Source organism: Phocoena phocoena, chromosome 1 (assembly GCF_963924675.1).
Source record: "Phocoena phocoena chromosome 1, mPhoPho1.1, whole genome shotgun sequence".
In the NCBI taxonomy this organism is placed as follows: Eukaryota; Metazoa; Chordata; class Mammalia; order Artiodactyla; family Phocoenidae; genus Phocoena; species Phocoena phocoena.
The window spans coordinates 166,494,714-166,512,058 of record NC_089219.1 but is presented as its reverse complement, the minus strand read 5'-3'; the positions used below and the strand labels follow the sequence as shown (position 1 = coordinate 166,512,058).

At 40.5% G+C, this 17,345-nt stretch overlaps 1 protein-coding gene across 5 annotated transcripts in view; it reads left to right on the top strand.

The window, feature by feature from the left end:
• Positions 1-16,541, top strand: part of MIA3 (MIA SH3 domain ER export factor 3) — a 53,460-nt gene extending 36,919 nt beyond the window's left edge. For 2 of the 5 annotated variants that reach the window (XM_065875455.1, XM_065875482.1), the window contains 18 exons: positions 524-595; positions 775-879; positions 1,554-1,676; positions 1,786-1,897; positions 3,031-3,086; positions 3,177-3,267; positions 3,414-3,552; positions 9,836-9,937; positions 10,994-11,054; positions 11,157-11,192; positions 11,271-11,338; positions 11,463-11,563; positions 11,733-11,870; positions 12,590-12,658; positions 12,784-12,863; positions 13,008-13,076; positions 14,819-14,969; positions 15,978-16,288. In XM_065875455.1, the coding sequence (XP_065731527.1) occupies positions 524-595; positions 775-879; positions 1,554-1,676; positions 1,786-1,897; positions 3,031-3,086; positions 3,177-3,267; positions 3,414-3,552; positions 9,836-9,937; positions 10,994-11,054; positions 11,157-11,192; positions 11,271-11,338; positions 11,463-11,563; positions 11,733-11,870; positions 12,590-12,658; positions 12,784-12,863; positions 13,008-13,076; positions 14,819-14,969; positions 15,978-16,288 (1,884 nt within the window). Of the gene's footprint in view, positions 1-523; positions 596-774; positions 880-1,553; positions 1,677-1,785; positions 1,898-3,030; positions 3,087-3,176; positions 3,268-3,413; positions 3,553-9,835; positions 9,938-10,993; positions 11,055-11,156; positions 11,193-11,270; positions 11,339-11,462; positions 11,564-11,732; positions 11,871-12,589; positions 12,659-12,783; positions 12,864-13,007; positions 13,077-14,818; positions 14,970-15,977 lie in introns of all 5 variants that reach the window. The other 3 variants (XM_065875466.1, XM_065875486.1, XM_065875475.1) reach the window with 2 other exon arrangements.
• The last annotated feature ends 804 nt before the right edge of the window (positions 16,542-17,345 follow it).

Sequence of the window (17,345 nt, the reverse complement as noted above, 5' to 3'; positions counted from 1 at the left end):
ATATCGTACTCTTTGGAAGGAAGTTACTGTGCACAACCCACAGTTAAAGAGTGAAGAGTTATGCTCCACCTCCTTGACATGTTCCTTGATAAGTTTTGGAATTCTGTGTCTGAGATTTGGCTCTTCCCCCTCAAGTCCAGCCATTTTTAGTTTAGCAAGAGAACTTTTAAGTGACCTTGGGATTTTTTTCTCTACCACTAGGAAAAATCATTGATTTGAACTGGTTTACCTGAATTATTTTTCATTTTCTTTCCTTTGACTTTTTTGTCTCGTCATGTACCACATTATTTCATAACTAGGAAAGTTGTGGATGGTATGAAATATTTATGTCTTCAGTATTTTCTTTCCTCATGTCTTTACATTGTTGACTTTTCTCCTAGGCCAAGACTGGATCATCTGCTTTTACCTGCTATCTAGGGGATGGCTCTGCGATGTGTTTTGTTAATGTTTCTTCTTTTTATCATATATCCCAGTGTTTCTGCTGAAATTCTAATACATTTTTGTGTTCTTTTTCCCATGGCAGATATCAGAAAACAAGAAATCTGTAGAGAAGTTAAAAGATGTTATTTCAATGAATGCCTCAGAATTTTCAGAGGTAAAGCTCTGTACAATTCCTGCAAGATACATTAATATGATGTCTTAGTATTTTGAGGAGCAAACATTTGATGTGTGCTAGAAAATGCAAAAGACAAAAACCGTATGTCTAATTGGGAAAGTAACTTTTTATGTGTTTTTCTTTGGAATTATTGCATTAATAGAAGTGTTTTGCATTAGGTTCAAATTGCCCTTAATGAAGCTAAACTTAGTGAAGAGAAAGTGAAGTCTGAGTGCCATCGGGTTCAAGAAGAAAATGCTAGACTTAAGAAGAAGAAGGAGCAGGTAAAGGAAAGTTAACATCATAGATTATGTAACTAGGAAACCAGATATCATTACCGCTTGAATATCTTTTCTTGGATATGGTTTTTAAGGAAATGAAGTATGTATGCAGGATTCAATTTTTAGATATGCAGAGTTTAAACTGCGCTCCCCAAATTGAGTGCATGTGTACATTCTCCATCTGTTCTAGGTTTTCTGTTCTTTTGTACAATTCCTTGCAGCTATCAGAATGTTTAGTCTTTGTCTCATCCAGCACCAGCCAAATATTAACTTGAATAGCCTCAAGAGGGCGATGGACTTGCTTCTTAGACCCAAAGAATTAGGTATTTATTACCTTCCTTTGAGCAGTTACTGTTTCTCTGACCAAGGGACGGTTACATGATCTGGAGTCTGGGCTTGGTAGGCAGGGAGACATACCCTTCTATTCCTACTGGAAGTGAATTATTTGAACTGGCTGCAATTTTCTGAAGGATGCAGTACACTAGATCAGTGTCCTTGACAGCTCTTAGGTTCTCATTGCAGTTCTGAGGGATGGAGTCACTCTCCATCCCTTAACCAAGGCCATAGTATAGTCCCTAATGACGAGCCAAGGAGAAGCATGGCTCATTTTTTGTGGTCTTGCTGTCTCCAGTGCAAAAGCCATAACGTTTAGAAATTGATGTGTTTTAACTTTGCAGTTGCAGCAAGAAATCAAAGACTGGAGTAAATCACATGCTGAGCTCAGTGAACAAATCAGATCATTTGAGAAGTCTCAGAAAGATTTGGAAGTAGTTCTCACTCACAAAGATGATAATATTAATGTGAGTTCATTCTCCTGAATACGTGCTGAATTCTCATGAATTCTCATGAATCTGGGTAATTGAAATTGAGAGGCTCTTTCTAATAAATATCCTTTTGCTTCTTTTCTAGGCTTTGACTAATTGCATTACACAGTTGAATCAGTTAGATTGTGAATCTGAATCTGAGGGTCAAAATAAAGGAGGAAATGAATCAGATGAATTAGCAAATGGAGAAGTGGGAGGTAAGATTGGTTTCAGGGAGGTTGGACCTCTTTTTGCCTTCTAGTCTCTAAGGACACTGATGCTTTTTTCAGCGGTCTGAATGTCCTCTTTAGGGTTAAAGCTGTAGACGCCTGTCACTGAATTTGTACAGTTGGCCCTCTGAATCTGTGGGTTCACATCCGTGGATTGACCCAACTGCAGGTTGAAAATATTTGGAGAAAAAAAATTCCAGATAGTTCAAAAAAGCAAAACTTTATTTTGCTGCGTGCCAGCAGCTGTTTACGTAACATTTACATTGTTTAAGGTATTATAAGTAACTTAGAGATGAAGTATGTGGGAAGATGTGTGTAGGTTATGTGCAAATGCTGTGTCATTTTATATAAGGGACTCGAGCATCCACAGATTTTGGTTTCCTGTGGGGGGCGGGGGAGGGGGTCCTGGAGCCAATCTCTTGTGGATACCAAGGGACGACGATACAGGTCTGTATGCGTTGGGCAGAGGTGGGTTGCTGGCTTGTGGTACAGCAGTAGGTGTGCACTGGAGCCAGAGCAGCACCAGTCCTGTCTCCCAGCGCTGTGTACTGAACGCTCCTCAGTAGGAGAAACTTCTTTCTGAACTTCATGCTTATCATTTCTGTAGTTCTGTGGTTTTAGGGCCACAACCAATGTCAAAAGTACTGAGCGGTTGGAGCCGTAAACTTAACTAAGCAGTTAGAGTGGAGGCTAAAGGGAAAGAGTGTTTACTGACGAGAGAAATGTTTGTAGACACTCTATCTCAAGTTGGAGATTGTTCACATTGTGGGTGTTTTAACCTACACCTGGTAGCAGATTCAAGGGGAGAGCAGAGGAATGAGTCTTTCTAAATAAGATATTTGACTGGGGGCAGGTAGATCTGAGAGAGAAGAAGGAACTTTACTTCACATATCCCTTCTTGCTCAAATACAGCATGGATAATATTTTTATTGTACAAACTGGGAATTCTTTTTTTCAACCTAAGTTTGCACATCTCTTAAAAGTCAAATAGCTGAATCAGTTCTTTTCGTTAGTTTGTTTTTTCATTGAATGTTTGAACATGATAATTGTTTGGGGGAAATTAAGAAAATATAGTTAAACAGCAAGGAAGGAAAGAGCACTGAAATCCTTTTGTTTCTTAGGTGACCGGAGTGAGAAGGTGAAAAAGCAGATTAAGCAGATGATGGACATTTCTCGGGTATAATCCTTTTTATAGAGTACTCTAAGTGCCTGTGAATTCTTACTATGCCTCACTTTTAAGACTGTTTCTCTCTTCTGCAAATTTTAGACACAGACTGCAATATCAGTAGTTGAAGAGGATCTAAAACTTTTACAATTTAAACTTAGAGCCTCCATGTCCACTAAATGTAACCTGGAAGGTAGGTTGCTTCTTGAAAAGAAATTGCCACTGGGAAAATAAAGAGTGGCTTCCTGTTTCCATGTTCTCACCCCCCTTAACGCTGGCCTCCTCAGTAAGTTCTCCAGTTTTTGTGCACACAAAGCTCAAATGTTTTATCCCTTACAGACCAAATAAAGAAATTAGAGGAGGATCGCAATTCCCTGCAGTCTGCCAAAGCTGTACTGGAAGATGAATGCAAAACACTGAGGCAGAAAGTGGAGATTCTGAATGAGCTCTATCAGCAGAAGGAGATGGCTCTGCAAAAGTAAGGTTTTCGTGGTTCATTGTTAACAATGTTGTCATCTAGCTCAATGTCTGTACTACTATAGATAATCTTGTCTTTTTTAAAGACTGTTTATAGTTTTTTCTGCCTATAATTAGTATAGATTTGTCTTTCTTCCTTTCTGCCTTATTTCCCATAACTTGCAATTTTTTTTCCATTTTAACTAATTGTCAGCAATTGTTGCCTGTAATTTACTTGAAGCATAGTAGTTGTGCTACTATAGTAACATAATAGTAGTAGTAGTAGTAGTAGTAGTTATGATACCCCATAGTAGTTATGCATAGTAGTTATGCTACTAACTAACAGGTACTAAGAGTTGCTGTTCTGGAAGTGCTTCTTTTGACGATTCATACCCTTTCTGAGGCTCCACCACTTACTCCACTTTTCTTTTGCTGTTGTTAGTTATATCATTCTGATTTGTCTTGCATTTGTTCTACTAGTTTTTAATATAGCCTTTAAAAATCCTGAGTGATTGGTATGACATGATTTTAAATAGAATAAATACTTCAAAAGGAGTACTTAGTTACTGACAGTATTGTAAGTTTTGGACTTAATATAGTCAATATTCAGACTGTACATATTGTGGCAAGGTTGTTGGGAGTTTGGGATATAGAAATGCTTGTTTCATCCTCAGAGCAACTTATGAGATAGGTACAATTATTATTTGTATATTAAGTATAGGAGGCTGAGGCTCAGAGAGACTAAGTAACTTACCCAGTATCACATCGTAGTGAAGCAGGGCCTTGTACTAGGTTTTTCTGACTCTATAGCACATGCCCCTAACTTTTTAACTGCATGTGTTCTAAATGACAACCATATGGAAACCATAAAAAAAAAAAAAAAGGGGGCTTCCCTGGTGGCGCAGTGGTTGAGAGTCTGCCTGCCGACGCAGGGGACGCGGGTTCGTGGCCCGGTCCGGGAAGATCCCACATGCCGCGGAGCGGCCGGGCCCGTGAGTCATGGCCGCTGAGCCTGCGCGTCCGGAGCCTGTGCTCCGCAACAGGAGAGGCCCGCGTACCGCAAAAAAAAAAAAAAAAAAAAAAAAGAAATACCTGTTTCATGTGTACGTTTAGGTATTAATCTTCTGAAATATACATCTCAAATTTGGAGTTAGATATCTTTTGAAAGATATACTTTCATAGTTCAAGTTTTCTCCACCAAAAATACCTGAATCCTCTAAAATAGTTTATTGGTGGTGGTTGCGATTTGTGTTTGCTCCTATACGTCACTCTTTAGCATTTATAGCAGTCTATGAGCAGGCTTATTTTGCTAAGCAAATTTAATCTTTTTCATATGCTTAGGTTGCTATTGCCAGATGCCATTAAACATTGGAACCATACCACTAACTTTTTCTCTAATTCTTTGCTCACCAAGAAATTAGTTTAGATTTTCCAAGTTTTATTCAGGCTAGCTCTAAATACCTGACTTGCTTCAGATAAATATTTCCCATTTCATTATTTATTATTATTTTTTAAAAAGCACTTCTCTGGCGACTTCCCTGGTGGCTCAGTGGATAAGACTCTGCACTCCCAGTGCACGGGGCCTGGGTTCGACCCCTGGTCAGGGAACTAGATCCCACACGCATGCCGCAACTAAGAGTTCGCATGCCACAACTGAGGAGCCTGCGAGCCACAACTAAGGAGCCCGCGAGCTACAACTAAGACCCCACGCAGCCAAATAAATAAATAAATATTGGGGGGAAAAAGGGCACTTCTCTGCCACCAGTAGTCATCTGAATCACCTCAATGGCAATTGTCTTTCTTTATGATATAATCAGTGTGGCAATATTTTATTCAATTCCTCCAGCGTCCATTCAGTCACCATGTCCGGGCACAAATTGCTTGCACTTCATCCCCAAAGCCACTGTGTGTGCTCAGGCCCAAGTCATCTTTTCTGCCAGCCCTTAACTAATCACCTATCTCCAGTTTCTCTTTCTTAAACCTCTTCTTCCAAGTCTACAGCTGCTAGAAGGAACTTTCTAAAATACAAGTCCTTGTATATCATCATGTGGTTTAAAATCTGTCGAGGAGGCCCCTCCATTCCCTTCAGGGTCAATTTCCGACTGTTTGGCAAACACACAGGGCCCCTCAGCTGTCCTGAGCTGCCTCTCCAGGTGCATCTCCTGCAGTCCTTCTGATGCAGCCTGACCTGACCACAGTTCCTTCATGCCACTCTGAGCTTCTGTGTAGTTATACATGCTGCTTTTTCTGTAGTAAAAATGTCCTTTTACATTATTTCCACCTGGCAATCTCCTGCCTACTCAAATGTTTATGTTCCTTAAAATCTTTTCTAGAGTGAGTTGTGGCATAAATAAATAAATAGGTGAGTACTCATTTTTTCCTTATAATGTAATTCCTAAATGTATATTTAGGTTTAAATCTACATATTGGTATTTGCTTTCTATTTGATGGCCTGTTCTGTGTTCCTTTTTCTCTTCTTTCTGTCTTTTGGATTATTTGAATATTTTTAATAATTCTATTTTTCCCCTGTGTAAGCTTGGTAGTTATTGGTTGCTTTACTTGTCTTCATATACTTACCCTAAAGACCGCAGCATGTATCCTGGACTTAGTCAATAGATTTGCCTCTTTCTGGGCTTTAACTCCCTCCTGAGTTAAGATGCTCCTGCCTCTTTAATTCTTTGTATACTTAAACTCCACAAGGTGTTTTCATTGTCTATTACAGTGCTTCCCGGCCAGTATTCACTTGATTTACACACATACTTACACAGGCGTACCTGGTTTTATTGCACTTTGCTTTATTGCGCTTTGCAGATACCGCATTTCTTACACATTGAAGGTTCGTGGCCACCCCGTGTCAAGCAAGTCTTTCGGCACCATTTTTCCAACAGCATTTGCTCACTTTGTGTCTCTGTCACATTTTGGTAATTCTCGCAGTATTTCAAACTTTTTCATTATTATATTTGTTATGGTGATCTGTGATCAGTGATCTTTAATGTTACTTTAAAGATTATGAAGGCTCGGACGATGGTTAGCATATTTCAGCAGTAAAGTATTTGATAGTTAAGGCTTGTATGTTGTTCTTCAGACACAATGCTTTTGCACACTTTATAATAGACTACAGTATAGTGTAAACATAACTTTCACATGCACTGGGAAACCAGAAAATTCCGAAACTCACTCTCTTTCTCCGCTTTATTGTGGTGGTCTGGAACTGAACCTTCAATATCTCTGAGGTCTGCTTGTAGTTCCTGTAGTTCTTTATCCTCTCCTACACCTTTGGTCTTCCATTTGGGGTCACTTTCATTCTACTTGAAGAATGTCCTTTAGTGACGGATTTCATCGGCTTATCTTTGTGTGAAAACGTCTTTATTTTGACTTCACTTTTTAAGGATATTCTGCTGGCTCTGGGATTTTTGCAGTTATTTAATTCCAGCACTTTAAAGATAACCAGTTAGTTTCTGGTTGTGAAGTTTCTTGAAGGAATCCAGTGTCACTCTTACTTTCCCTGTTCAGATGTCTCACCCCTGCTGTTGCTGCCTTTAAAAGTTCTCTTTCGGGCTTCCCTGGTGGCGCAGTGGTTGGGAGTCTGCCTGCCGATGCGGGGGACACGGGTTCGTGCTCCAGGTCCGGGAGGATCCCGCATGCCGCGGAGCGGCTGGGCCCGTGGGCCATGGCCGCTGAGCCTGCGTGTCCTGAGCCTGTGCTCCGCAGCTGGAGGGGCCACAGCGGTGAGAGGCCCGCTTACAGCAAAAAAAAAAAAAAAAAAAAAGTTCTCTTTCGGTTTTTCAGCAGTTTTATTGGGCGGTGCCTAGGTTTGGATGTTTGGGTTTGGGTTTCTCTTCTCCTTCCCTAACTATTTTGCATTTATGCTGTTTGAGGTCATCAGCACATCCTGAATTTTGGGGTCTTTCTCCATATGTTGATTCTGCCTCATTCTCTCTTCTTCTGAGATTCCATTTAAACCTTTTTAAAAATAATTTCCCCTATGTCTGCTACATTCTTACCTATATTTGCTTCATTCTGGATTTTTTTTCTGACCTGTCTTCCAGTGTGCTAACATCTCACTTCAGTTATCAAATCTGCTACTAAAATAATTCATTGAGTTCTTAATTCCAGTTACTGTGTTTTTTTATAGTTTCTAATCCTTTGCTGAAATTTGTAATCTTGACTTTTGCTTCCATGAATGTATAAGGCACAGTTATTTTAAAGTCTGTGTGATAATTCCATTATGTGGATCCTCGATGGGTCATTCCTCTTGTCTTTTAGATTTTAATCACAGTGTCTTGTGGGGTGCCTAGACAGTTTTGATTGAGTGGCAAACATTGTAGAGGGAATTGGAGGCCTAGAATGGTGTTGTTTTCCTAGAGAAAAGATTTGAGTTTATTTCTAGCAGGTGGTCATTATTTTAATCCAGTCAGCAATAGAGGTCATTCAAAAATGGCTTAGTTCTGGACTTCCTGGTGGCACAGTGGTTAAGAATCCGCCTGTCAATGCAGGGGACACGGGTTCGAGCCCTGGTCCGGGAAGATCCCACATGCCGCAGAGCAACTAAGCCCGTGCACCACAACTACTGAGCCTGCGAGCCACAACTACTGAGCCCGCATGCCACAGCTACTGAAGCCAGCATGCCTAGAGTCTGTGCTTCACAACAAGAGAAGCCACTGCAATGAGAAGCCTGCACACCTCAACAAAGAGCAGCCCCCACTCGCCACAAGTAGAGAAAGCCTGCATGCAGCAACAAAGACCCAACGCAGCCAAAAAAAAAAAAAAAAAAAAAGGTCTTAGTTCCTACAAAGGACACTGCATTGCTCATTTGGTACTCCAAGTGCACAGCTCTTTCTAGCCTCAACCTAAAGCCCAGGGCTTTTACTAGGGTCCCTCTCAGTGGTAGTCCTGAGCTCCACTTCATTTTCTATGATCCAGGAATATCTTGAAAACTCGATTCAGTAGCCTCCTTATATCTCTACATTGTCTTAAGTGCATGGGTGAACCTAGGGGAAAAGTGGCTTCAGATGCCAGGCTTATTTGTAATTCTGAGATTCCTTTTTTTTTTTTTTTTTACTAGACCTTGGCCTCATATATTAGCTTACTAGCTAATATATTAGCTCTCTGATGCCTTCAAGCATGTTCTTTATATTTTTGTCGAATGTTCTATTTATTTTCAGTGTTCTCAGACTAACTCATTCATTCCTGGAAGCAAAATTCTCTCTGATCTTTTTTCAAGACCCAGTTTTCTTACATCTCTTCCTGAGTTAGGGATTGTTCTGTTGTTAGGTACATCGTTCATACATTAAACTGCGAACTCAGTGTAGGGATAGTACTTTGCCCATATTTTTATCTTTAGCATCTTACTAGGTAAAGTATGTTATAGCTATTCATAAGACATATGCTGAGTATTGAATGGACAATTACAAAAGAATATACAACCCTTTTTCTCTTTGATTACTAACTGTTTTTACTATAGCTCTTCTGATTATGCTTCTGTTTCATAGAAATTGTCTCAGGTTTCTTTTGAATCAGAACTATGGTCAAAGAAGTACAAGGGTAACAAGAAAATAGCATTTTAAAGCCATGTTGCTACCATTGCAATCTCTGTTATAGTAGATTGATATCTTGAGCTCCAAGGTTAGTAGGTTAAAACCAGTTTCCAGTAGATGATACTCTGATTATGGGACAGCTTAGATTCTTTTTCTATCCAGTAGACATGGCCAATTCTAAGATTTTTCTCTTTCCTTTAATCATAATTCTATTGAAATAGGCAGTAGGAGTCCCACATCTGAAGTGTGGAATTAATCTGTGGTTAATTCCACAATTAGAAGACGTTCTAAAAGGCTTTTGGGGGGCTAATTATCATGGTACCAGTCTTGGATTGAAAAATAATCCTTCCAAGATTGAAGTAAGAGAAGTAATTACAGGTCTTTCCATGGTAGAAATAAGAGCAATAATTATCCCCTGCTCTATCCTAATAAGTTTAATTGTGTTAGGTTGATCAGCCCTGGCTTACCACATTGAAGTAAAATGAGCTTTCATTGTCTCAGACACAGGAAACTTGGGGCACAGAGTGTTTTTTCCATTTGTTTGTTTCATTTACTAGTGAGTAGAGAATTATGAGGAAAAGTTTTAAAATGCAGGTGATTTGCCAACAGGCCAGAGTTTGATTTTTATCCATAAGTGGCAGGTTTGAATTCCTTCCTATGACTTGTTTGTATGTGCGTTTTAGAGAGGCTGGGAAGTAACAAGGCATTCAGACAGACGGCTGGGAGAGCAAGAGAAACACTTTCATTTGACAACTGATTTTATCTTAGGAAATTGAGTCAAGAAGAGTATGAGCGGCAAGAAAAAGAGCAGCGGCTGTCAGCTGCAGATGAAAAGGCGCTTTTGGCGGCAGAGGAGGTGAAAACTTACAAGTGAGTTCAGCTTCTGAGGAGGGTGTCAGTGGCTGATGAAACTACTGTTGGCTTTTAAAAAAAAAACTGTTTTACACTGTGTAGAACAAAATGGCACAGAAGCAGAAATAAGTGGTCAAAAGATTTAATTAACATGAAAAAAAATAAATTTTAAGTTAACAAAGGAAAAAGTGTTAAATTCACAGAAATTTCCTTACACCCAATACTGACAAGACTGTAAGGGAAATTGGTTCATGCCAACAGTTCTGAGTGGTTTTATATATCAGAGAAATTCTTTTTGGAAGGCAGTTTGCTGTATGATGTATTTAAAAAAACATTAAAATGATTATGCCGGGGCTTCCCTGGTGGCGCAGTGGTTAAGAATCCGCCTGCCAAGGCAGGGGACATAGGTTCGGGTCCTGGTCCAGGAAGATCCCACATGCCACGGAGCAGCTAAGCCCGTGTGCCACAACTACTGAGCCTGCGCTCTAGAACCCGCGGGCCACAACTACTGAGCCCACGTGCCACAACTACTGAAGCCCACACGCCTAGAGCCCGTGCTCCGCAACAAGAGAAGCCACCGCAATGAGAAGCCCTTGTACCGCAACAAAGACTAGCCCCCACTCGCTGCAACTAGAGAAAGCCCGCATGCAGCAAAGACCCAGTGCAGCCAAAAATATAATTAATTAATTAAAAAAAAATGATCATGCCATTTGATAGACCCAGTAATCATAGCTCTGGGAAATTTTCTGTGGATATAATTAAAGGAAGAAAAAGCTTTATGGAGAAAAATATTTATAGTGGGATTGTTTGAGAACATATTGAAGAGAACAGTTAAGGAAATTATAAGGTATCAGTTCAAAATCTCCAGCTATTAAATAATAAGGAAGGAAATTATGCAGTATTAGTTTTGATCACAGTGTACTCTTATTACAGCCATGTAGAATGTGTTTTTATACATATGGATGAAGTCTGAAAGGGTACGGCTGTAGCTGTTAGAGTAAAGGGAACATGGCGAGATTGTTTAAAATATTATTCAGTTGTGCTCTAAATGATAAAAGCAAGTTTAATTCTTAGGCGGAGAATTGAAGAAATGGAGGAAGAATTACAGAAAACAGAGCGCTCATTTAAAAACCAGGTAATAATTATACTTCCTTACAGCAGCAGACCTCTTTGCTTTCTAATACATATTATTATAATGAATCTCTGAACATATTTTTTGATGTGTTATCTTTTTCAGATCGCTACTCATGAGAAAAAAGCTCACGATAACTGGGTAAGATTTTTTTTTTCTTTTTTTTATTTTGTGTGTTGTCTACCACAGCTTATTTTGGATATTTTTTTTCTCCAATAGCTCAAAGCTCGTGCTGCAGAAAGAGCTATAGCTGAAGAGAAAAGAGAAGCTGCCAACTTGAGACACAAGTATGTGATTTTAAAACATATTTTCAGTGTGTTTTTAGAGTTTCTAAAGGCTGTGCTGTGTGGTATCCAATAAGGAATTAATTTTCTGTTTCATATTTAAATCCATTCTTTCTCTATATTCAAGATTACTGGAACTAACCCAAAAGATGGCAAGGCTGCAAGAAGAACCTGTGATCATAAAACCAATGCCAGGAAGACCCAACACACAGAACCTTCCACGGAGAGGTAGGGAGCACTTTTAAAGGGCTGCAGTCTATTTTTTGGTGGAAAACGTGTTTAAATTACTTTTTATTCCTGAATATGTGTGTGATATTCATGATGCCCTAGAAATAATCCCAAGAACTTAGAAAAAAAAGGTTCACTTAAAGTGGTAATTATTGCCCGTTGTCTTCAGGTCCTCTGAGCCAGAATGGCTCTTTCGGCCCATCTCCTGTGAGTGGTGGAGAATGCTCCCCGCCACTGACAGCAGACCCACCTGCAAGACCTCTGTCTGCTACGCTTAACCGAAGAGAGATGCCTCGGAGTGAATTTGGTGAGCATTGACGTGTTACCTTGCAGTGAACTGTTTCAAGAGCTTTTTCCTTCTTTGAGAATTCTGATGCAAGCAGCAGTTGAGAATTTGGGTCTGTCCAATATATGAAGAAGGAAATTTCTTAATTTTGTCTTGGTGGATAGTCTACTTTAGATGTGCTTTAGAACAAAAAGCACTGATTTATTATTATAACAATACTATTTGTCATGTATAAGTGTATATGTAAAACAAATATATAAATATCATTTATTCTTATTGTTTCTTTTCAGATTTTTGCTGTGAAGTATAGGCCTTTATCTTTAAACTTCTGTTGAGTTCCTCTCTTGAATAATATAAAAGTAGCCTTAAAACTATATAATTTATGCAGTGTACATGTTTCTCATTAATGTGAAATGCTATGAGTCTGTTTCTAATCATAAATATGTCTATAATACTTGGTAAGATATGGAAGTCAGATTACATATAGACTGAAAAAACAGCCTATACAATTGCCTGTAGCTTGAAGTACCTGACCAGTGCTATTAATGTGCAGGTCTTTGAATCCAAGATAGTTCTTATTTTAATTCTTTAAGTTTGTGCATAAATTGTTAGTGATTTCTCCTCATATGTATTGGGAGACCCGCTTTGAATTTTGCTTTCTGGGTAGAACTGAAACCTGACCTGTCCACAATTGGTTTATTCTGAAAAATTCATGCAAGGGCTGTTATTTCTCTCTCAAGGGTCAGTGGATGGGCCTCTACCTCGTCCTCGATGGTCATCTGAGGCATCTGGGAAACCCTCTGCCTCTGGTAAGGGACCTAAGTGTGTTCAAAGAGTCTCAAATTGTGGAGGAGGTGGGTAGAGGACTTTGTATTCTTCTTCAGAGAGTGTACAAGTCAGAATAAGTCTAAATCAGTTCTCTGGCCTCCCACAGATCCAGAATCTGGTGCAGCTCCCATGATGAACAGTAGCTCAAGAAGCTCTTCCCCCTCTAAGGTGATGGATGAGGGCAAGGTAAATTCTGCGGTCATTTTGAATTGTAATTAGGTATTTCAGGAAAACATCTAACTTTTTCTACAACGCCCTCTCTTTGCCTCATCCATCTCCCTTTTGTGTGTTCTGTTATGTCTATACCATCTCATTTACTTTTTGAAAAAGCAAACTGTTCCCCAAGAGCCTGAAGGCCCTTCAGTTCCCAGCATTATGTCTTTGGCTGAGCATCCAGCAGCACTAAGTACTTGTAGGTTGAACTGGGCTTTTTACTTGGTGTATTTCTGGAAAGGAGCTGAGGAGCATGACACTAACCTGCTTTGCTTTAAATTGCATGGCAATACTGACCTTACTGTTGACTTGGAAGTGTTGCTGGGTTGCTGAAGTCTGGTTGCTTGGTTGGTTTTCACTCCTTTTTCCTGTTCTGGTTAGGTGATTAATCTCTTTAGAGCATCTGTTGTAGTTAACCTTAAAATGTGAAAAGTCATCACTTCAGTTCTGTATTGTGTGCTTCGGTGTTGAGTGCTCTAAGGCAAATCAGTTCATCATATACTGTGTAAATTCATCATTATTATGTATTTGTTTGGAAGTGTGCTATTTAAGAATATCTTGGGCTTCCCTGGTGGCACAGTGGTTGAGAGTCCGCCTGCCGATGCAGGGGACACAGGTTCGTGCCCCGGTCCGGGAAGATCCCACATGCCGCGGAGCGGCTGGGCCCGTGAGCCATGGCCGCTGAGCCTGCGCGTCTGGAGCCTGTGCTCCGCAACGGGAGAGGCCACAAGAGTGAGAGGCCCGCGTACTGCAAAAAAAAAAAAAGAATATCTCTAGTGGTATACCAGGCAAGCCCTGTTTTGAATAATCTGAAATTACAGATCAGTAACAGAGGATGTTTGCTGTAAGTGAAGTACTGAGTAGTGGAAATCTTTAATTACCTGTTGTGCCAGTTCCCAGCAGTAGCCTTAAATTATGTTTACATAAGTGTATTCTCTTGTAACTTGTGTAGCTGCGACAGCTGGTAAGTCCTCTGATTGTACCTCACAGTGCTTTACTGTGTTGACATCAAGATACATATTTTCATTATTGAGAATTTCCAACCCAGCTTCCGTAGGGAAGGATTGGTCAGCACCTCGTAATGTGAAGGACAGCGTTACTGGTGAATGGGGGTGGATGCTGGAGCTGTGCCTGCTGAACTTGTATATATGTTATCTCTGTTGGGAAATACTTGCGAGTTCCAGTACAGGACTCCAGGAATACACATCGCTTGAGAGCTCTTTGTGTCCCAGGGCAGCCTGGCTAAGACCCAAGACCCCTTTGAAGTAGCAGACTGACTTCAAAGACAGTAGAGCCTCCTCTGATAGCGGGGGCAGAGGAGGAAGAGCACTTGGCTTGGAGTCAGGCTGATGGTGGATTCCAGCCCAGCCTCTTACGTACTGTATGGCCTTCGGCAAGGTATCTAATGCTCTCTGTGCCTCTGTTCCCTCATGTTTAAAGCAAGGTGAGATCTTATAACACATGAAAGGAAATTGAAGGTACTCTGAATATTAGCTCTTCTTACATGTAGAAAATGGATTTTTCATTCCCTTTTGTTCTTTCCACTCTTAATATGGAGAAATGAGCTATTATGGTGACGGGAGGGAGGGGCTGCCCTAGAAGCAGTTTACTGTGTGTATGGTATGATTGTTAGTTCTTAGTTGGGAATCGCCTCTGTTAAGATCCTTTGACAGTCCTCTTGCATCCTCTTCTGTTTGCCCATACGAGCAATAATATGATTACGGTGGAAGTGTTCACTCCTCTGACATTCTTTGAACCCGCCTGAGCTGTCAGTGGGACAGATAGGAGGGGTAGAGTTTTGTTGCCATAGCTCGCTCTTTGGACAAGTGCCTGACATCTGCTTCATTGGGTTTTAGCTTTTACTGGTGTTGGTGCTTTTATCTGTCATATCCAAGCATTTCAGAACTTTCATTACTTCTCCTTTGCAGGTTAATACGGCTGCAAAAGGGCCCCCTCCTTTTCCAGGGCCACCCCTCATGAGCTCCCCCGTGGGAGGCCCTCTACTGCCGCCCATTCGATACGGACCACCTCCTCAACTCTGCGGGCCTTTTGGGCCTCGGCCACTTCCTCCGCCCTTTGGTATGATGATTGAACGGTAGTAATGGACTTGTGAAGTGTATTCATCTTTTCCCTCTAATCCTTGATAAAATTTTAACAGTTGCTATGCAGGGCTGTGCAATGAAAGGGTAAAGCTGGCTGAGTACATTTGAACTTTTCTGCCAGTTTCTCAGGACCCATGGGGTGCTGCATAATCTCCCTGTACTGAGATGGGCAGTAGGTATCTCTTGTAGACAAGGGAAAATGGGCTGTTCATAGAAAGTCAGAAATATTATTTCTGCCTATGTTTCTTGAACAGCTCCGGCTACATACTAGGCTCCGTAATGGATGGAATTAACTCTCCTAACTCCAGGAGCTTAAGGTGTCCTATAGGACACATACATACATTATATACAACATCAAACTTGTAATCACCATAATGGAAGTATAAGCAACGGGTCACAGAGTATAAAAGAAGGCAAGATTAATCCATCACTCCCCACCTTGGGAGTAAATAGGAAGGAAATGTTAAAGAGAAGGTAGAATGTAATAGCTACTAGGTAGAATGTTGCTGAATTAGGTGGAGCTGGAAGGCCTTTCCCAGCAGGGCAGACACCTTGATTTTGATGGCATATGTAGGTCCATGCTGACTACTGCATGAGTTTTTAATTGATACAGTAACAGTGGAATTCCCTTATCAAAATTTACTAACAGTGAAGCCCTTATTTCATAATCTATTGTCTTAGTATGATATATAGCACTTCTAAGTACAAATCAAGCTCTTGTGAGATAAAGACAGCAGAATCGTGTTGTCGAAAAAACCACAAGCTAGGTAGAGCCACGTTTAAATCCAGCCTATGTTGCTTCATGGCTGGCTGGCTACAGGCATGTAACTTAAACTTGCTGAGCCTCAGTTTGCCTCATCTATAAAGTGGGGATGCCACCACCTGACTTCCAGGGGTATGAGGAATTAAAGATTAACATACATGGAATCATCTAAATTTAGATATGTTCATATGTAGTTACATGACTGAATTTTATTTTTTCCAGGTCCTGGTTTGCGTCCACCACTAGGCTTAAGAGAATATGCGCCAGGCGTTCCACCAGGAAAACGGGACCTGCCTCTTGACCCTCGAGAATTCTTAGCAGGACACGCACCTTTTAGACCTTTAGGCTCTCTTGGCCCAAGAGAGTACTTTATCCCTGGTACCCGATTACCACCCCCAACCCATGGCCCCCAGGATTACCCACCTTCCTCTGCTGTAAGAGACTCACCGGCTTCCGGCTCCAGAGGTGAGCCCCCGCCTGCCTCTCAGAGCACTAGCCAGGGCTGTTCGCAGGCTTTCAAACAGAGCCCGTAACTGACCTCGGACATTTAGTCTGAGAGAAAGTGGACTGTGCACTGTTCATGACAGTAGAGGATTTTCACTGGCTTCAAAATCCAAAAGTTGATTTTAAAAGGTTTGTTTTTAGAACTAAGCTGCCCTGGCAGTGTGCATTTTTGAGCCAAACAGTTAAAAAATATCATTTCCCCCGCCCCAAAGTAAAAATCACCTTGTGAGCTAGAGCCTCCTTACAACTTTGAAATGTGCAATAAAGAATACCTGTGTTTTAGTTAATGTATATATGTAACTGCTGAATGATTTAGGATGCCGCGAAAAATACGAACATTTCCTGTGGAAATGCTATAAGAACATGTATTTCCATTTATTATCCTATTTTTAGTGTACACCAGTTGAATACACAGCAACCGTATTTATAAGCTTGATTTTTAAAAAATATCTGGTCGCAACGACTGTTACGCTAAAAATGTTTACTAAAAGATCACTAAACTTTTATCTCCCCTCTTGCTGAAGTTCTTTGTAGTAACAGTTCATAAAAATTTGGTTATTAATATTTCCCAACTGTCTGTTGATTCATTGTTTTCTCACGAGACTTGTACCATTTTGGAAACATGTAAACTCAAGCTCCCAGAACTGAAGATGGTGACCTGGCAGCCCACTTCCCTAGCTCACCGCTCATGAGTTCAACCTCAAAGTCACCGGGAAGCACCACAACTGATATGTCTTCTTTCTACTTCAGAGAAGTCAGTTCGCCAATTTGGACAGCATTCACGTGCTTTCTGTGGCTCTGCCTGGTTGAGAATGGTTTTCTGAGTATGCGTTTACATGTAGCAAGAATTGTTTGACCTGATATTGTTGCTTTTACCGTTCTTGTGTTAGGGTGCATAACAGAAAAATGAAAATGATGTGTCATGACCATAAAAGTAAGAAAATTTCTTTTAAAAAATGCAGAGAGTCTGTTATTTCTCCTATACCTTGCCGCTGACTTTCAAGGAATATGGCGAAAAAGGGCAAAGAGTAGGTAATACGATGAGAAAGAATGATTTAGGATTGTGAGGCTTGTAACATGCCCTAG